The sequence below is a fragment of the Drosophila takahashii genome, chromosome X (assembly GCF_030179915.1).
Source record: "Drosophila takahashii strain IR98-3 E-12201 chromosome X, DtakHiC1v2, whole genome shotgun sequence".
Lineage (NCBI taxonomy): Eukaryota > Metazoa > Arthropoda > Insecta > Diptera > Drosophilidae > Drosophila > Drosophila takahashii.
Window position 1 is genome coordinate 15281484 of NC_091683.1, and position 21436 is coordinate 15302919.

The following is a 21436-nucleotide window of genomic DNA, read 5'->3' on the forward strand; positions in this document are numbered from 1 at the left end:
TATGCGAGCCCATGGAAAATATTCCCCCATCTCCCTTATCATTTCGATTCCATTTTTCCATTTTTATTATTATGATATTTATACATCTATCTATGCGTTTAATGTTTGCTCGGCACATTTGCAGAAAATATAAAAATTCTATAAAAACAATTTTGTCCGATATGCGATATTATATGTTTATATGTACACTGTACATGCTTATATGCTGTGCTCTATATCGCTCTGATCCAAGCAAACATACAAATGGACACGGACACAGATGCAAATATTTGCATTGAAAATGCACAAAGCACACCGACTTCATATACAGACGGAGTCAAGATAATAGTAATTTTTAAAATTTATAAGCATTTAATGTATCCTAACTTTTTTTTAGAATTTTTTTTTTAGATTTATTGAAATATTTTTTAAATATTTCTTATGTCTAAAATTTAATTTTATTTGATTATATTGAATTATAAATTTGGCAAAAAAACACTGCCATAAATAGAAAATATAACTAAATTAATATAATTTGTTTTTAAATATCCGTAATTTCAACAAACATTTTCTTATCTCTTATTATTATTTTTACAACCACCGTTGATGGGATGAAACATTTTGTTTTTGCCCAGGCCTCAAGCTAAATAAATATGTTTTTCAAAATTACAACAAAGGAAACGAAATAACAATTGTTGATGCACAAGAACAAGAAGTTCGAGAAGGAAAAAAGTAAGGGTCAAATAAATACAATTTTAAATTTAAGCGAACATTGGAATTATGGAAAGCAAAATCAGGAGAAATGCGAAAAAGCGTTTAATTTTTTTTTATTTTAAAGTTACTCCGCTCAGGGAAACACTTTGCATAAATCCCGAAATTGTATAAATATATTTCAAAATTTCCCCGGGGGTTCTCAGCTCGTCATTTGTTTTTTAATCAATTAATATTGGAATTTATTGGGAATTATGCCTTGAATATTGGGTAAACATTGCCTGGAGCCTGAATAGTTGAGTGAAAGAGTGACCACAGGGGGAATTCGATGGCCAGTTGTCCATAGGACAAAATAAAAATAAAATCTTGCTCGAGCAAAAATTAAGTAAGATTTTTCTTAGCTGAAAATGTTTACATTTGAGGAATTGCAACTCCTCTTTCGATTCTTCTGTCTTCCTTCACTTCATTCGCTTGTTTCACTTTGTGCTCACTTTTTGCAATTAGGCGAAAAATTCAAATTCAAATCAATAGACAAGGAAAACTTTTGCTGCAGCACGTCGTCCCAGAGAATCACCATATATATAGGGGTGCAGGACCAAGAAGGACCCAGACCAGGCCAATTGGCCAATGCCAGCGGCTCCGTACGTGTTCGGCCAAAATAAACCCGATGCACGTCTAAAAAATTGTTTAAATATATCAATAATTTTTTTTCGATTTTAAAGCGCTTTATAAAAAATGATTAACTCTTAAGTACTCTATACACAAAAATTGATTGAAATTAATAGGTTATGAGGCATGTATACTTTTTTATTAAAAGTGATCAAAATATATTATTAATCGATTTAGCCTTAAATAATCGATAAAGAAAAAATATTCGATTCTTTTCGATTTAGAATCATAGTTTTTTAGAGCATTGCTATTTTTTAAATAGATGCCTAAAAATATATTAAAAGTGTATCGTTCCGTTTAAGGATCCGGGTTCCGGGGCCTGTGAATATTTTTGGGTATGGGGCATTTTCCCCAAGGAGCCGCCGCTGCAACAAGCGAAGATGCTGAAAGGACAGACAGGATCTGGAGCTGATTCTGAGGGCTGAGGACTGAGGCTGACGTTGGGGCTAATGTGATTTCGTACGTTCAATTTGTGAATTGCCTGGAACACACACGTACAGTGGCGGCGGGCCTAAGGGGGATCGGGAAACGGGGGGATCGGTGGGGTCCTGGGACAACGACATATGCATAACTACGTGGCATGTGCATTTTGCTGGCTTTTCTTTTCTTCTCCCCATCTTTGTTCTCTTTTTTTCATTTTTTTTTGGCGGCAGCTTGCTCATTGTCGTGCAACAATTTAACATACAATGTTGAGGAAATTTGTTGGTAATACGAAACTAAAAACACCCAGTTAGGTTCTATGAAAAATGGTCCTATCAATATTATCGATATTTTACATTATCAAATCGATAATATCGATATTTCTAACCTAAAATTTGTGAGTTTATGATTAAACATTGAACAAATCTATAGAATTAAAGTGCAAATGTTATAGAAATGTTTTAAAAAATGTGGATATATTTTACAAAATTTCCTATTTTTAAAATATATTTATCATAAATGATTATTAGATTATACAACTCCTTCTTTGAAACTTTCGCTGGGTATCAGGAACAGCGGACTGTGCGGCAACAATGCTGTCAGCAACATGATTACCTACGGCGAATGAAAGAGAGGGCAGATCGTGGGGGCGAAAGAGAGGGGCAGATGGATGACTCGGTCTGCAGTCTGCAGGCTGCAGTTGAATGCAATTCGTGGCGAGGAGTTCACTTGGAGTTCTCAGTTCCCAGTTCCCCAGATTTCCGACTCAGAAATCGCAGTCCGATGCCAGCTGGAGTTTTGGTTGCATTAAATGTAAGGCACTGTGCCAGACACACAAACACATTGCCGAAAGAGATGGCACTATATGGTAAGGAAAGAGACAGACAGACCGACAGACTGACAGATGGACGAAACTGCGGCAGAGACATTTTGCATTAAAATTAAGGCAAATTTATAATGAGCCAAAATTGTCGTTGCGATGCAATCGCCGCAATATATTATAAATGGCGCATATATATAGCATCATATATATCAGCATATATGAGTGTATGCATATAAAATATAGTATGTGTGCCTGGACGTGACTCTTGACTCCTGATTCCTGACTCCTGTCCCCGTATCCTGGCCCGGCTTTCCTTGTCCTGCTCCCAAGCCCATTATTGGGGTAATTTATAATTTGTTCATTTAAATGATTACAAAGGCAAAGGGCAGCAGCAGCAAAATATATACATACAAGTAGGCACTTGCGACTACAAAAATGTACAGTCTATAAGAAAATGTTGGCCTTTATTTAGAGATGTTTTTTTATTTATTCACATAAAATACTATATTTTCTGAAATGGTTATAATATAAAAAAATGATATAAAAAATATAATTAAACTGTAGACTGCAAACCTTTAGAATTTGTATGAGAAAATATTTATTGTATTAACCAGAAAATACGAATATTTTTAAATTAAAAATTTGTAGTGTTATAATAAATATTTAAAATATAACTAGTTAATCTACGAAAATATTTTTTTTAGCTCATATTTTCAGAAAATCATTCCGGTTACTCGAAAAGATGTAAAATCAAAAATGGATTTTACTGTCTTCACCAAAAATCAGTATTTTTGGTAAGAACGCAAGACAACTAATCATTGCTGAACAAGCATACATGAAAATGACAGAAGTTAACGTCTTTTGGGGAATGCAATATTTTAGTGGAAAATAACTACTTTTCTTTTCTGTTTTTCTGTTAAGGGAATGCAACCATTTGTGGCACCTGGTCATTAGGGAGCACGTGTGTGTGTGTGTGAGCATCCGACTGACACAACTGGAAATTTAAAGTGCAACATCAATCACTGGTGCAAACGGGGACAAGACTTCTTTTTCTACTTCTTCTTCTTTTCACGCCTTTTGGCAAGGAGCATTTATGCCTTGGCTAGGCCCAGAATATATATCCTAGCTTCCTGTTGCTCAACATTTTAGCTGATCCCCCCGATTGCCCCGCAAAAGCCCGCAACTCGAATTGTAATGACGCAACAATTTAAAGTTTGTCGTTGATGCTGCAAAACTCGGTGCTAATGGCGTCAGCGTCAACGTCTCTCAACTCATCTTTGGACCCCCACATCCCCGTTCTCAGGAACCAGGACCCAATCCTGTCGTCCTGATCCTGTCCTGTCCTGCCGTCTTGTTTTTGTTGTTGTTGATGACGGCGATTATTTGCGCCATGAACACATGGAAGCAGCTGCAAAAGGTGGCGTCCTGCGTCCTGCATCCTGTAATCCTCCTCCATCGACGGCCCCATTTTTAACCTCATCTCCCCCCGCAACTCAGTTCCAACCTTCGGCCAGGTTGTCCAGGCGGAAAAAAACACTGGAACAAATTCTAAGGTTCTTCGTTGTGGTTAGAATAAAATAATTGTTTTTCTAAGTTTAATTTTTTGTAAAAAGAATATAGGTATATATAAATATTTTTTTTTAAATATTAATTTTGGAATTTATACATATAAATAAAATTAATAAGTGGTTAATTTCAGAATTGATCTCAAAATTCAAAGAACATTTTTCTAAATAAATAAAATTTTCTTTCCGTGCATTAGTGACTCCGTGTGCAGCAATTCAAACTTTAAGCTGTCGACGAGGCAAAGTCGAGCACTGCAACTGCAGACACTGCGAGTGCGAGCGAGAGAGGTGGAGGCGGGCAGAAGGAGACAGACAGATAGAGCCAGACACTTGGCAATACAAATTGAAATACTTCTTCCTCGGCTTCTTCCTTATCCATATCTATATCTATATCTATCGCCGTCTCTTTCGCAGTGAGCTTGACTGTTGCTCTGCAGGATGTATTAATATAAATGAATTATTCGGATGAGCCAGTATATACGGTGGGTTGCCCCTCGCCCCCTGATAGATATTATGATGGATACGCCTTAACGATGCTGCCGACGACATTGGGGGACAGGATCAGGATAAAGGACGAAGGACGTGGCAGGACGTTGCAGCTTGCTTCCCAAAAAGTTGGCCAAAACTTTATGGCCACGCAGAAGGAGCGGGGGCCACCTGAGCACCTGACAATCCCGACAGAGTCAGCAGGGCTAAGAAAGCCAAGAAAATGAAAAGGAATCACTCGAGGCCCGGAGTTTGGGATCTAATGACTGAAATGAGCAAAATATATGTAGTCCAGATGACTCTGGTTGAGAGTTTATCAATCGAAAGTATGAAAATATTTTTTATTTATTTATCAGATGTAGTAAGTAAAATATTAAAAAAAATTATTAAGCATAGGTACCATACCTTAAAAAACTACCAATTCAAATATTTAAGCAATTTTAAATAGGGAAACAATATGAGGCATGACTAAGAAAGAGCAAGAGCATATATTTGTTTGAGTATTTATCTTTTTTAAACATTATGAATGCGCTATTTCTAAGAAAATGTGTTAAATCTGTTGTAAGATATGTAAATCAAATATATTATTTGGATATATTAATGGATACCAGAAAAAAAGATCAAAAAATATTAAATCTCAAGTAGTATAAATTAATTCAATAAATATGCTAGTTTTTCTTAAATTTTAAAAATATTCGGCAAAATTACCGTATTTTCTTCTCGAGCTGAAATAATTTCTAGAGTTTGTCATTATTATTTTATATATATATTTATATTTATTAACTATTAATTTTAATAAATTCCTTAAGTTCTTTGCAAAAAAACCTCGACGAAAAGGTAAAAACATCTGGGTATTTAATCCCCCAACAACTATACAGGCTTTGGACCAAGAACAAAGCCCATGGACACACACAACCTGCCCCGAAGATTATTTTCGTCATACCAAGCAACCAAATTTCCATACCATACCCAAGTATGTTTTCGGTGTTGCACACTATTTTGGCCATGGCCCTGGGGCGGTAACTGCAATTTAGACAAGTTTATTTATATGAACGTGCGGCCCCGAGCGAAACACAAACGCACAAGGAGCTGTAGTGTAGTAGTGTAGTATCCAAGGATCTGCATCCATTGTTGCTGCGGTCGGAACTTATTGTCGTCGCATGGCACATTGAAATGGCAATGGCGCCTGGGGCTGGTTCGCTAGTCCGCTGCCAGCTAATGATATAATGAGCTAATCAATACAATTAATTAGCATTATCTGCATCTTAAACGGGGCAGCGGCAAAAGGCAATCGCCGAGGTGGTTCTGAATTGGAGTGAAGTGAAGTGGATTGGAAATGGGCGAGGAGGTGACCCCAAAAAGCCGCAACCGAATCCCAATTTGACTGACTGCTTGAACGGCCGAACTACGGGGAACTTAATACACACACACACACTGAGAAATAAGATAAAGTTAGTGTGAAGGAATAATATATATTTATAATTCCGAAATATTAAAGGATTTTTGAAATTGATTTTCAACATTCATAATTCGTTTTAGTGTTTTAAATACATAATGTCTTAAGAAGGTGTCAAAAAGTATGCAGTAAAAAAGTTTATCAGACTTCTGGATTAAAAATATATTGTTGCGCACTTTTAGACAGCTTTAAAATACCAGTCATAATGCGAATAAATAAAAAAGCTTTTTGTTGCTTTCAAAATACTTTTTCTAGTGTATGAAAAGGCGTGCAGAGCAGGAGGTCACAAGGCATACCTTCTGGGGTTGGGTGGTGTACAGAGGTTCCATCCTGTACTCCGATTCCTGGGGTGCCCGCTGCTGCGTAAAAAGTGGGCTAAATGTCGTTGGCAGTCGGCTGGCAGCCCAGCTGGGATCTCTACCTCTTTTAGCCCATTTCCCAGGCCCAATCCCAATCCCAATCCCAAACCCAAACCCAAGGCAACTTGAGCGCTGTGAAGCGCTCAACGAAATGGTCCAATTGCCGGGCAAGTGGACCAAAAGTGCCGACGTCGCCCGTTGGATCTATGTCTACATTCTGTCTCCCCTTGTCGTCCGTTTCCGACTTTATATATCACACCTTAACGTAAACTTATGGTTTCAAAAATTAATGTTTTAAAAAAATAATCAGTGTTGTACAGTGAAATTAAAAGAAATTAGTGTTTTATACACTAATAACTAAATAATTTGTACTCTTAATTAATGTATTTTAGCAAATGTGATAGCTAATCGACACATTGTCTCATTTACAACTTTTAGCACACGGAAATGGCCAAAAATTCCATTTGGCCAGTGTTGGGAAGCCAAATTAAAAGCATGCCTATCAATGGCAAGAAATCCCTAAGCCCCGTAAACAATTTACGCACATTTGCCAATTAATTATGGCACGAAATTTGATTTCGTTTCGCAATTAGAATGCAATTCCATTTTTATCAACGGATATGCGCGCCACGATAATTTATGATGGAAAAACAATTAAATTTATTCAACACACACAGAAATGGGCTGTAATGCAAGTGTGTGTGTGTGCACCCAAACTACGAGCCATATCGATGGATAGTTAGTTGTATATATTATTGATAACAATAACTAATAACTTAAGCAGCTTTTGTGGCTTCAATTCCACAATTGGGTGCTTTTTGTTCATTATATATATATATATCAATTTTTTTATGGTGGGGAATCGGACAAATATGTAAGCATAATGTAACTACAATGCATGGGAGCGTGGAACAGAATGCGAGACAATACAAAATGCTGGGGCCAAAAATTCTAAACAAAATTGTGGCCACTAACCGAAATTGCATTTGCTGCCGCTGCACTCCACCACTATTTTCCCATTTTCCATATCCCGTTTCCCATTTTCCACCCATTTTCCTGGTCCGCTATTCTCCCACTGTTATTGTTGCATGTCATAAATGATGCTGCTAAAGAGTCAAGAATAATCCGCTTTTGTGTGCATATCACAATCAAATGCTAACCACCAAACGCACAGCCATTTTAGCCCCCTCCCAAAAAAAGGGAAAGAAATACAAAATAAATACGAAAGACAAAATGAACGATGAAGTACAAAAAAAGTCCCCCAGACGGCTTTTCCCCCGACAGTGAGAATGATATTCCTGGGATGGCACCCAAAGGATTCAAAGGATACTACTGTTCCCTCAAAAAGCAAAACAAAAAAAACCCAAGCAAAAAATACCTGATGAAGCCAACTCAAGTGCTAAATAATCGTAAACTTGGCAAATCAGAGATAAGGCAATTCCTGACATTTCGTAGAGCTCAGTTTTTTGAAGGACAGCCGAGTTGGGAAATGTAATATAAGATTAAATTTTGATGCTTTTAAACCGCAATAAATGTTGAATAAATTTGTCTAATAGTTTTTAGTAAATATGTATTTGAATTTATATATCTTTAAGATTCTAGAATACTTTTTGGCGCCCAACGTGGGGCCAATACTTATTTTTTATATTTAAATATTTCAGATTCTACAAGAATTTTTTTTTTTTTTTTGGTTTGCTTTTTGGATCTTCAAATGGAATAGATATTACTTCTATATCCACCCTCCCCGCAAATGCGCTTCGTAGATCATTAACCAAAATTGCAACTCTCTGCCATATTTCACCAACAATTTCACCCAAAATGGACTCAAGGCGGGGGGCGTGGCTGTGGGCAGGGGGCAAAGGGCGGGGGGCTGGGGTCATGTGTTGAGGATGAGGAAGTTACAAACAACATGGTGCAGTATAGCAGCAACAAAAGTTACAACAACAGCAGGCACATCAAACGCTATAAGAACTGGGACGCTTATGCACACAAAAACACACACACATTCAAATGGAAGGGCTCGCACACATACAAATGCACGGACGGGACATATACACATGGCCGCTAGATGGCGCTGGACCAGGCATGAAATACTCTCAAAGTTTTGTAATAGTCAAATGTACACTTAAGAATTCTTTTAATTATATAGAAAATAAATTGATTTAATTTGAACCTTACTTCAATATTTTAAACACATCGACAGTTTTGTAATAATCAAATTAACACTGTTAAGAAAGTAATTTAAGGGTAAAATTAAATTATATTAATACTGTAAAAAATAATTGCATTTATTTATTTTTCCTAATAAAATATTTATATTTTAGCATATAACAAAACATATATTATTAATTAACATACCATTTTTTAATGTGTTAAAATGTTTTTTCGAGTGCACTCCAAAAGTCGTGGCTTCAAATCCGAAGCCTAAGAAAATACAACAACAGCAAAACGAAGAACGAAAAGAAATCAACAGAAACACATACTCACCACAAATAGACACACACATACACATGCTGTCATACACACACATAAGCCAACAGACACACACACACACACACACAAATTAAAAATGCAGATTTCTATTGCAACATTCGGAAGTGCTTGAAAAATTGTTGTTGCCACTGCCGTTGCATCGTTCCCAGTCATCGTTATTGCCAACTCCATCTTCCATCGTCCTCGTAGACCTCCTCGCATACCTCCCGATCCCTATATATACCCCCATTCCCCGTAACTTCCTGCTCTTCCTGCTTCGGTTTAAAAAGCCTCGCAAAGCTCCCATCCCCTTTGTTCTCTGCCCCTTTCTATTCTCTCCGACCATCCTTCTCCGATTTACTTCCCTCTTCTCTGCAGCATTCGGTTGTTTTGAATGCCCTGAATGGGGGGTATATAAATTCGAAAAGATCCTTTAAATCAAATATAATAACAAGTAGCAAATATGTAGAAAAGGTTAAAAGAATTATAAATGTATGTATCAGCATTTTAGGAGTGTAGCTTCAAATCAATTGTTTCGAAAAATATGTATAAACAACCAAATCTTTTAAGAGTGTTAGAAACTTCGTTTATTTTCATGTCGAGGCCCCCGACTTTTTGTTTTCTCTTTTTTGTGTTCAGCAATAGCATCAAAATTGCAAAGAAAAGCCAGCAAACAGTCAGTAAAATATTGTAGCTGGCAGCTGCGCGAAGGCTGCAGCTCCTAAAGAGGAAAAACGTGGAGGACTGGGGCTAGTTTTGTATGAAAAGCGAGCGTAACAAAACAATGAAAACATCGTCGTCATCACAATCATCGCCATGCGGTGTTTTCTTGCCATTTGTTTCCCGAAACTCTTTCACTCACTCCTCTGGCTATCTAGCTATCTCTCTCTCCCTCGGCGTTTCCCCCCTCTCGCTTTAGCACGCATAAAACCAACAAAAAGAAAACGCAACAACAACAATAACAGCTAGAACATCCGAGTGAAACGTGGCCAACAAAAAGTACAAATAACCCACAGAGGAGGCGATATTCCAGAGTGCAGAGTCTAAGACGAACTCTGGAATATCCTTAAAAATACAGGGACCGAAGCAAATCGAAAAAAATTTCCTTCAGAAACTAAATGAAAAGATAAATGAATATTCAACTCATACAATTTGTATGATCAATGATCATATCATATCTAACTATGATAGGAGTTGTTTCATGGTTATGGCGCCCAACGTGGGGCCAATATGTGGCCAAGTGTTGAATACCGATAAAGGCAAAAAACATTCGCAGATCGTAAAACATTAACTTCATAAGCTAAACCCTTTTAAGTAAATTCATTTATTTAGTTTTGACAAATTACTTGATTACGTTCTGACCTCAAAGAAATGTTTTTGGCTCCCAACCTGCTGAAAATTAAAATGAAATTGCAGCTATCACCCGTTTAATGGTAAATGAAGAATAAACAGTTTAGTTAAAGCAACACAGTCTCCATTTACAATTTTCTACACAAAATTTGCCAGTAAAACTGGCTGTTGGAGACAAAGAAATTGCAATAGCTAAGGGTCAAATAGTGCTTACAGATTATCCACATTTGATACAACACCCAGAATTAGGGAAACTGAAATTTCAGCTCTGCTGTAGCATGGAGTTGAGGTCTCATCCTGCCATCGCATCGTGCCGAGCCCATCTTCTTTATTTTAGCCAAACCCAGTTACCAAAGTCTGCTGCTGCTGCTGGATGGGCTTGCATCGAGTTGACCCTCCCTCCCCCTTTCCATTTCCATCGTGTGGTGCATGTGTGCATTGTCTTTGATGTTGTTGTACGTTCGGCTTCATCTTCAGCTGCAGTTACAGCTCCGCATTCGCATTCTCGCACTCGTAGTCGTAGTCGTAGTCGTACTATATCTGTGCCACGTCTAAGTCTAATGTTTCAAGCGTCAGCAGCAGGAGTGCTGCACAAAAAACAACACACACACTCGCAAAAAAAAAAACACAAAAAAAGAAAAGGCACAGAGGGGGAAATAAGAACAAAAGCCATGGCCAGACAATTAACCAGCCATCAGTCATTTGGTTTTCTGCCTGGCACGCATCAGGGAAGGTTGGTTAAGTCCCAGTTTCCCAGACCCAAGCCCAAACCCATACCATCCGTCCCCTTTCCCAAAACAGAACCCAGTGGGTGATAGAGAATGATAATCCCAAAAGGAGGTAACTCTAGGGGAGGTAATCCTGCAATCCAACGCTTAGGACAACAAATATCACCGAAAATAGTCGAAAAAGCAGGTCATAACGTTTAAAAACGACTCAGGGACAAGCTTAACGTATCTGCAGGGTTTTTATCTATTATTGTATACATTTTGGAATGTGTTGAAAAGCTTTAATAAAGACAAAGACGCAACAGAGAGATAAGGACACACACTGAACACTGAACGACACCTGATTTTGTGATTTGCAAATTCAATAATATTAACAAAATAAATAAACAGAATTTCTAAAGCAGATTAGCCGGAAAAATAAGTTTGTCATGCTTTCTTTGAAATGGAAAGCTTTCAATTGACACTCCAATAAAATAAATAAGTAAATTAAATCAAATTGCTTTCTCTGCGGGATCTAATGATTTCAATATGCACACATGCCTTCGAACACATAAATATATATACGGATATATACGGATGTCTTTGAGTGCACAAAACTTCGCATTGAATGTTGGGAAAATTTCAAACATATTTAAAAGATGGCGCATAAATTATGCACAGACATATTGGCCAAGTGCAAGACAAGGCTCGAATCCTGCCCGAGTTCGAGTTTCCCCACATTTGCATCCCATTTTCGCCACCCTCTCAGTGTGTATGTAGAAATTTATGGCCACCATAAATTGCATATTTCCCTTTTATTGAATTAATTAATTTCACAAATAAAATTGTGAAATACGAAGAGGACCAGAAGAGTTTTAAAATGCTAATATCGATTTGGTATGATATTTAAGTTATGATGTTGTGAAATAGGTAATTTCTAACCATGTTTATATCAAATATATAATTTTACTTTCTAAACAATCGAATATTTGAAAAATATAACAAATTATAGTACTTATAATTATTTGACGGCGTTGCGCGATATTTTTGGCGCCCAACGTGGGGCCGCACGTATTTTAAACATGTATGGTAATGGTAATGGTAAAAATGTTAGCTGTCTAGGTTCTGGTTTTTAATTTCCCCAAAAATAACACCTGCCTTTAGGTTTTCTATTGCTCTTACCACCGATTTGCTTCACCTCCCGGGTTGCACACTTGCAAATTAGGCCACAACTGACAGACAGCCATCAAACAAACAGGCCCGAAAACCCCCAAAATAACCAACTGCAGTGGATTGCAGGCCTTCGAGGGATATATATATATATAGATGGCATAACGGGGCAGGATCAGTCACAGTAGAGACCCCCTGGCCCAATCCTTCTGGCCTGACAGACAACAAGTAAATTCCATTAAATGTACGAAATGGAAATTAATTTCGGTTGCACACAAAAACACATATATGGAAGGATTTTTATGTTTTCATTACGAAGTCGAATCTCCAAAGGGGAATCCGTCGCAAGTAGTGAGAAAGTGAAATGAGCTGTCAGCGGAGTAGTGGGTAGGGGGTCCTGTGGGATGAGAAGGGGTCACCGGGTGACCCCTGGCCAGGCCAATGTTAATTTCAATTGCCTGGTGCATGGTCCTTGGTCGCATGTCGTTGACTCCTTGCCGCAACTAAATCAAGTGCTGCACGTGGCAGATGCACTGGGCCACTCGCCTCCTTGCCCCTTGCCCCTTTCCTCTTTCTCCATTTCTCCTTTCTTTTCCGCCCCCTTCCCCGCCAGATGCCTCTCAATCCTCACCCTCTTTCTTTGCTCTCTGTCTCGAGCGAGGTTGATGCTCTGTTATCGCTGTTTGGGCACACTGAAATGAAAAATATAGGGAGTTGGTAACACTGCGGTATATATATATTTTTTTTTTTATTATACAAAATGGTAAAAAGAGGTAAAATATTAATAAAATGTTAATGGACTAAAATTTAAGTATTTTGTAGATCATTTTTAAATATTTTGAAGCAAAGAGCTTTATGATTTTCTTATTTATTTTCTCATCTTATTTTTTGCAGTGCCCGAAAAGCACGAAAAGCTGCTGGGCTTGAAGGACGCGGCTTGGTTGGGTTGACCGAGGGGGGTTATACGCCTCCTTTTTTGGCAAATGTCGCGAGTCGCGAGGCGTCGCTAACGTGGACATGGACATGAGCAATGTGCAATGGCGATAAGGAGGAGCTCTCGCAGCGGACATGACCATTCCAATTCGAAAATATCCCCCTTATACGGAGGTATAATTGGCCAGTCACCCCGCCCCTGGCAACTCTCCACCCTTCACTCTCCAGTCTCCACTCCACTCCACAATCAATTGAAGCGTAATGGCAACAGTTCAATAACTTTTTGGCCATTCTCCATGGGATTCCATTGCAGGCTGAAGATGATGGGCACCACCACGCCATCACGATGATGATGCCTCAATTATCTATTATGGATCTAATGAGTTGTCATGTTCGGATATTACGGCAATTGATTCGATTGCGAGACTGTTTTGTTAGTTGCAGACGATAAAAATAGTTCAAGTTTACGTGAGTTTTTTATGGTTGCCAGTTTTTTAGTGGTTTTCAATTGTGCTTTTCATTCAGCAGAAGCAGGGTTTTCCATTGAATATTCGCGAAAGATTTTGGTAATATTTTTTAATAATTTTAATGATTTAAAGGGGAATTTTAAAAAATGTTTCTTATTTTTAAAAATACCTTTTTTTTTAACATTTTCTAACAAATGTCCAGCGCATTAATCAAAAGCCAAAGAACTTAAAGGCAATGACTAATATTTCTGGCTATCAGCAGCGCCAAATGGCCAACGCTCGCCGCCGCCCATGGGAAACCCCCTTTTGCCCACATCTATGTGCATATTTAAGGAAGCTACAGAGACGTACATATATATACATACCTACCTACATACATACATGCAATTGGTGGAGTACATGGTTTACCTGGCTTCGGGTTTTTGGAGTCACTGGATGGGGAGTTCGAGGGGTTGGGGGTTCCGAGGATTGATGCTGCTGGTTTTGGCTTTCGGTGGTTCGCTATCATTGCACAAGTGCGCAAAATTTTGGACTCAATTCACGTGCTCGGCTGCCAAAATTGTTGCCCAGCCCACCTATAGGACCACCCTATAGAACCCATCCCCCGGTACCGCCTTTCGCTCCATAAATTTGCACATTGATCGCCCTGTGGCGCTGCCTCTATATATGTCTGTCTGTCGGTCTGTCCGCCTGTCTGTATGTATTTAATTCGATAACAGCGCCAACGGTAAAGGGAGTTGTTCGAAAGATTTTTACCCAACTCAGCGCAACTCCACCCCCTTTATGCCAACCCTTTGGCCGCCCCTTTACCATGCCCCCTCTCCCTCCCTCTACCCCTCTCCCTTCCACATCGCATTGCACTCTCAAGTGCAGTGAAATAGTTGTGAAACACTTTGCCAAAGATGAAAGATAAATCCAAAAAAGCAAATGGCAGCGCAAAGGCAACGCTCCAGAACCGAATCATTTTTGCATAACTTTAAAAAATTTAATAAAAAAGTAGTGGGTATTGTAACTGCACTGGTAGAATTAAAGAGAAATAGTTTAAAGTTTAAAGCTTAAAAAATGTTTTTAAAAAATCCATTTTTTTTAATATTTGTTGTAAAATGTAATCTTTAAAAAAATCAATCTTGCTTTTTTATAACTGATTCAATTTATTTTAAAATTTATAAAAATGCATATATTATTTTTATAGTGCTACCTAAATCATCTTGTAAATTTACCAACATTTGTTTTTTAAGATGGCTGCAATTAAAAATCGATTGATTAAACCACTGATGATGGTAAGTTCTCTAACAGGACGGACGAAAGCCGTGCATAATTTAAATGTCTAGACCTCATCCCATCCCGTCTGCCTGTCACGCCCCCTTTTCACTGACCGCAGGGCGTGGAATGGCATGGAAACCTGGAAAAGGGCACAAGAAAATGCAAAAAAAAGAGGAAAATGAAGCTGAAGTAGAAAGCGAAGTGTAAAGACTCTTTTTGTTAATTAAAATAAATAAATGTAATTGTTTGAAAATTATAAAACTAATTACAATTTTTTATTTTCATAAATTCTATGAAACTCTTAAGCTCAAAATATAGAAAAACCTTTCCATAAAAAATAATATAAAATATTGGATAATTCGAATGTTAAACTATTGTTGATAATGTCTAATAAATTCTGAAAAAATTCTTTTCAAAGTTTAGGACAGAAATTATTATTCTTTCAATTCTATTCGTACAAATACTTTATGGGCATTACAAACTCTTCGCTGCAATGAAAATACCCTGTTCATTTACCCTTTATAAAGGGAGAATACCTCAAGCATCCGGCCTGCCACTGTCAATAATTAAGTGCGAACCTTGATATAAACTTTACGCCAACTCCGCTGACGGTCGACGCTTCTTCTGTCTCTTTCACTGTCGCTGCACTGAGAGAAATTTTGTGAATAGTATTAAAGAATATTTGGGGAGTCCATTTATTGTTTATATGAGTAAAAGAAATTCCGACCAGCTCAAATAAATTTAATATAATTACTTTTATTAGTATTTATTCTAAAGATATTAAAAATAATTAAAGAAAATAAAATAAAACTCCGTCCATCTATAAAAATGTTATATATAAACTATTATATTTATTTATTTATTACTTTTAAGTTTTTAAAAATATTTTTGCATTTTGTTTCAGGTTTTAAATGCCCGATTATAGCAGTAAATTTAGTGCCACTGCAATAAATTATATTTCCCTACAGTTTTAAGTTATAAATATAAGATTTCTTTCTGTGTACCACTGATTCGCGCTTTTCTTTTGGTCTGTCTGCGTTTATCCCTTCGCAGGCTCTTCTCGCTTTTGCATTCGCTTCGTTTTGATTAAATTAAAAAGTTACCACAGTCTCAGTCGCCACCAAAAACAAACAAACAAGCAGACACGCATTCGAATGCAGGCAAACAAATAAGCGTGGAGAATTCCTGCTATCCCCCTCTCCATCCCCCCTCTCTTTCACACTTCTCTAATTGTGTCTTCAGCCGTCAATTGTTGCCGTCCCTTTCTGCCGGGCACAGCACCTCTCTTTCGCACGACCAAAAAACAATGGAGCTTTGGATGAGCTAATAGATTTATCATGAATCGTTTCACAGTCCGTTACCGTTATTGTTCCTCTGCCACAGTTTGCCCTTTTGTCCTTCAGGTGTCTTCCCTCTCCCTCTTTTGGTCCCTTTCTATCCAATTCTTCTGGGCTCTTTTGGCGTTGCATGTAGATTTGGTAATTCGCTTTAGCAGCAGTCTTTCTGCGGATTATCAAGGAGGATTTATTTTTTATATAATTTATTTTAAACTATTCAAGTCTTCGTAAAAAAATGTTATGCCTCAAAGTATGCTAACGTATTTATTGTTTTGGCAAGGTCAAAATATTGAATGAATTTCCCCATTAAGATTAGTTCATAAATTAGTTCTCTGCTATTAGAAATCGTCGATTCACCTCGATAGTTGACCATTGCGATAAGATTGGTTCTTCTTTATAAGACCTCAAAATAAATCGCATGTGCGATAAGATATTACATGCTTAATGGTAAAGCTTAAAGCCAACTAATTCACTAGAAGGGAAAATATATTTGTATAACTTAAGGAGGTCCCTTTATTATAGAAAAAATATCATTTATCTGAACACCAATAAACAAGTTTAGTTACAATCGTTCTAGAACGCTTAACACTTTTCAAATACATTCCTTCACATATCGTTGATAGAAGTGCGATTAATGAGATGTTATAAATCAATTGAATCGCCCGTCTATATAAGGAGGTGCGCCTAGTTGGGCTTTGGCCATTTGGAAAATGAGAGCCGCTCGACTTGCTGCTATTGGAACGCTGCTGGCCAGCTGTTTGCTGGTGCTGCCCGTACAGTCGGCACCCGGTACACCGGAAGGCCGTGTGGTGGGCGGTGAGGATGCCGCGAAGGCGCAGTTTCCCCACCAGGTGTCGCTGCGGAATGCCGGTTCGCACAGTTGCGGTGGTTCGATTATTTCGAGGAACTTCATCCTAACCGCCGCCCATTGTGTGACCACCCAGGATGCGAGTGGCAATCTCGTTGCATATGACGCCGATCGTTTCACCATTCGAGCGGGTTCCAATGATCGCCTGAGTGGCGGCGTTCTTGCCCAGGTGGCCAAGGTGATTGTCCACGAGGAGTACGGGAATTTCCTCAACGATGTGGCCCTGCTGCAACTGGAAACCCCACTGATCCTGTCCAGCAACATCCAGCCCATCGATTTGCCCACCGCCGACACGCCCGTCGACTCGGACGTCATCATCTCGGGCTGGGGAAGGATCAAGCACCAGGGCGATTTGCCGCGCTATCTGCAGTACAACACCTTGAAGTCCATATCGCTGGAGAGGTGCGACGACCTCATTGGCTGGGGGGTGCAGAGCGAGCTGTGCCTCATCCACGAGGCCGACAACGGGGCCTGCAACGGGGACTCCGGCGGCCCGGCCATCTACAACAACCAGGTGGTGGGCGTGGCCGGGTTCGTTTGGTCCGCCTGCGGAACCAGCTACCCGGATGGTTATGCCAGGGTTTACTTCCACAACGATTGGATCAGGGCGAACTCGGATGTGAAATAGATATAAAGTTTGTCTGCAGATTGATAACTAAATAAAATGTCGATCGATTATTGAAAGTTTTGAGTCGGACTATCGATAATATCGATTATTTGTCATATTTGGTGTCTTAAATGATATGATATAAGTGTTGACAATTAGTTGGCCATAGATAATGCTTAGGAAAACGTGGGTTAATAGTTTAATAGAAAGCCATTGATATTTTTTTTATCGAAATACTATCTTTCTTTTAAATAATTTTTAAGGCATATGAAATGATTTTTAGATCACTTTTTAACCAGAATACTAAATATATTATTTCTAAACATTTTTGTATTAAATAGTATTAAGTTCCAAGAACCATTGGCCTTCTTTTGGCTTAGCTACCCCTAATTAGCCCATTGTCGAATACAATTTTAAATCCATTTTAATGGCCGGCCATTAAGCGCACCTGCGAAATTCCCACCTTGCATGTTATATAAAATATGTATAATTGCGGGCAAAATCGAATGAATCGATGAAAGTAATTTTGAGAACTGCCAAAAAGGCGATGGGAATTTTGCAGATGTAGGTAGCTAAAGCAAACTGAAGCAAAAACCTTAGTTAATCAAGATTATTGGCCAAGAAGCCATAAAACAATTAGCAATGACATAATTCCCAATCGCCGTCGCACTTCGATTAGATTATACTATACCTACTATATATAATAAATCTCATCGGTTGATGGGTGATAAGATACGGATATGGTACTTGTAATCCCCGGCCGTATATATAAGAAGGTGCTGGGAGTTGGGCCTTGCCCATTTGTGATTTTGAATTTGTGAAAATGAAAACGAGCCGAGTTTTGCTTGTCGTCAGCTCTTTGCTGTTCCTCGGCCTGGTGCTGCCCGTACAGTCGGCACCCGGCAAGCTGAACGGCCGTGTGGTGGGCGGTGAGGATGCCGCGAAGGCGCAGTTTCCCCACCAGGTGTCGCTGCGGAACGCCGGTTCGCATAGTTGCGGTGGTTCGATTATTTCGAGGAACTACATCCTAACCGCCGCCCATTGTGTGACCAACGAGGATGAGAACGGCAATCACTTGGCCATCGAAGCGGCTCGTTTCACCATTCGAGCGGGTTCGAATGATCGATTCAGTGGCGGAGTCCTCCACCAGGTGGCCGAGGTGATCGTGCACGAGGCCTATGGCGACTTTATGAACGATGTGGCCTTGCTGCGACTGGAAACCCCGCTGATCCTCTCTAGCAGCATTCAGATCATCCAACTGCCCAGCGTGGACACACCGGCGGATGTGGATGTCATCATCTCGGGCTGGGGAAGGATCAAGCATCAGGGCGATTTGCCCCGCTATCTGCAGTACAACACCTTGAAGTCGATATCCACGGAGCAGTGCGAGGAGCTGATCGAGTTCGGATTCGAGGGCGAACTGTGCCTCCTCCACGTGGTGGACAACGGGGCCTGCAACGGGGACTCCGGCGGTCCGGCCATCTACAACAACCAGCTGGTGGGCGTGGCCGGGTTCGTGGTGGGCGGCTGCGGGTCCACCTATCCCGATGGTTACGCCAGGGTGTTCTACTTCAAGGACTGGATCAAGAAGCACTCGGATGTCTGAGGAAATCGTAGGAAATAATATTAATATTAAATAATATTTTTTTTTTACCCATAAAAATAATAAATAACATTTCAAGGAAAATAAATGATTTTATATAACTTTGGTTGCTTGCCATAATGACAATCGCAATCTTATAAATTCCCATAAATTCTGTGACTTTATATTAGACAAATAAATTCAACACTTTGGGTTTTTTCTTGGTTTAGTCCAAGGAGATAAGAAAAAGTTTTAATCTAGGCCATAAATTAACAATGGCCAAGTGATTTCTCATGGTAAATACTTTTAAAGATATATATAAATATAGGTAGCCTTTTAATTTACAGTTGTTTTGTATAATTCACACCGCCGAATCGTTGAAATTTTTGGCAGCCCTTTGCCATTAAAGTGAAAATCTCCCGCCCATTTTCTGTGTGTGTGTGCTACACATTTTTTGCATATTTGTCAAGCAATTTTACTCTAAATTTGCCAATTATGCGCATTTTTTGAGCGTGACCCGAATGGCCACCAATACCAATACCCAGCCGAAAAAACACACATACCGATACGTGTGTGTGTGTGTGTGTGTATGGGGGAATATGGCCTTTTATCGCTTCGGCTACATTGTCTCCTGGCCATTGTTTGCAGCGAGGGTCGCTAGAGAATATTAATTGACAGTTATTTGGGGTGAAAATAATGTTAGAAAAATTTAAAGATCTATTTAAAAAATTACAAAAAGTATAAGTATAAATATATATAAATATTGAAATAAACAAACAGAGCAGAAAATCGCGAGACATAATCTAATTGTAATCTTAGAGCTTTTAGTTAAAGTAATTGTAATGCCTTTGGCTGGTTTGAAAATTAATCATTATTTATGTATTTAAAAATGTGAATATGTTAAAGCACTAAAAAGTATTTATATATTTTATTTAAAGCTCTGCGTATTTTTTTTAAATATGTCACTCCCTTTTAAAATTCATAATTATTAAATTAACTATATATTTAAGGGCAACTTTTAGTGCCGCTCTCGACTATCTTTGGTGTCGCTTTTTGTCTCACTCATTGCCCAATGTTGTTGCTGCGATCTCGCGCATTTTCAAACTTATATTGGCATAATTTATACTTTAGCAGCATTTTTATCGCTGCGCTCGGCACGAAATACCAAACACAAAATACAATAAACAATGGGCCGCCGCTGCCCGTGGAACAATAGCAATAACAACATGCCAGTGTTCAATGTTAGTCCTTACAGAAAAAAAAAACAGAAAAAAAAGAGAAAAATAACCCTTAACCCCACTGCCTTAACCCTTTTTTGCTGCATTTTCCGTGCGCCGTACTTTGCGTCACTTTGCGCGCTTTATTTATTTACGATTTTTGCGTGAGCCTCGTTCGATTTTTGTTGTATTGTATTTTATTTTTTATTTTATTTATTGATTTACAATTTATACATGCTCGGTCGCTCACACATGCACTGGCACTCGCACACAGTACGTATACGTAATATTTGCCATCGAGAAACGAGAATCGAGTGTGTGTTGTCATCATCATAGTCATAGTCATCATCGGCATCTTTATTTGGCTTCGATTGCGAATCCTGAACTGCCCTTCTCTCTGCTGCTCCCTTTGGGCTCTATGTCAATGCCATCAATCATTTGTAGCAGCATTTTTATGTAAATAATTAAAATAGAAAATAATCGTAAAATAGAAGGAACGAGAACAAGTGTGTGTAATTCTTCTTTTTTTGACGCAGAAGAAGATGACTGCAGCAGTTTGTGGCGTTGGCGATAAAATGCCGGAATTTCCGATGAACCTTGTCGCGTGTCGCTCTTCATAATTTCCCTCTTAAATTATCGCGAATGAAAAGCCACAGAAGTGAAAATGGGGTGTGGGGGGAAAATGCACAAGGGAGAAAATGCGAGACGGGAAATGAAGAGGAAATATTTGAGTCCATAAATATGTGGAAAGCAATGAAGGGGAGCCACTTGGTTTATAATATGTATAAATAAATATTTTTACTCGTAGAGTGAAAGGGTATATTAATACCTATTGAAATGTAGAAGAAATTTTTCAAATCGGACCGTTCATTAAAAAGTTATATGGAAAATAATTAGAGCAAGCAGTACATGCATAGCTCCAGCTCCCTCGCACTTCCTTTTAGTTAAAGTGATATATATAATCATTTTGTTTGGCTTTATTATTCGATTTGATA

The 21436-nt window shown here is 38.6% G+C and overlaps 3 protein-coding genes across 3 annotated transcripts; 2 read left to right on the top strand and 1 right to left on the bottom strand.

Moving 5' to 3' along the window:
• Positions 1 to 3809: 3809 nt before the first annotated feature.
• LOC108062283 (uncharacterized) lies at positions 3810 to 4070 on the bottom strand. The gene is given in 3 exon segments (XM_017148878.3): positions 3810 to 3941; positions 3944 to 4030; positions 4032 to 4070. Coding segments are annotated over 3 exon segments (258 nt in total).
• A 12785-nt stretch (positions 4071 to 16855) lies between these two features.
• Positions 16856 to 17760, top strand: LOC108062274 (serine protease SP24D). The gene has a single exon (XM_017148869.3). It carries the CDS (start codon positions 16878 to 16880, stop codon positions 17661 to 17663), a length of 786 nt encoding a protein of 261 aa, XP_017004358.2. The 5' UTR covers positions 16856 to 16877; the 3' UTR covers positions 17664 to 17760.
• A 691-nt stretch (positions 17761 to 18451) lies between these two features.
• LOC108062275 (Serine protease 6) lies at positions 18452 to 19371 on the top strand. Its single transcript, XM_017148870.3, has one exon. It carries the CDS (start codon positions 18466 to 18468, stop codon positions 19246 to 19248), a length of 783 nt encoding a protein of 260 aa, XP_017004359.2. The 5' UTR covers positions 18452 to 18465; the 3' UTR covers positions 19249 to 19371.
• The last annotated feature ends 2065 nt before the right edge of the window (positions 19372 to 21436 follow it).

Coding starts and splice junctions, on each gene's coding strand:
- LOC108062274 (XM_017148869.3), top strand. CDS start 16,878: ATGAGAGCCGCTCGACTTGCTGCTATTGGAACGCTGCTGGCCAGCTGT.
- LOC108062275 (XM_017148870.3), top strand. CDS start 18,466: ATGAAAACGAGCCGAGTTTTGCTTGTCGTCAGCTCTTTGCTGTTCCTC.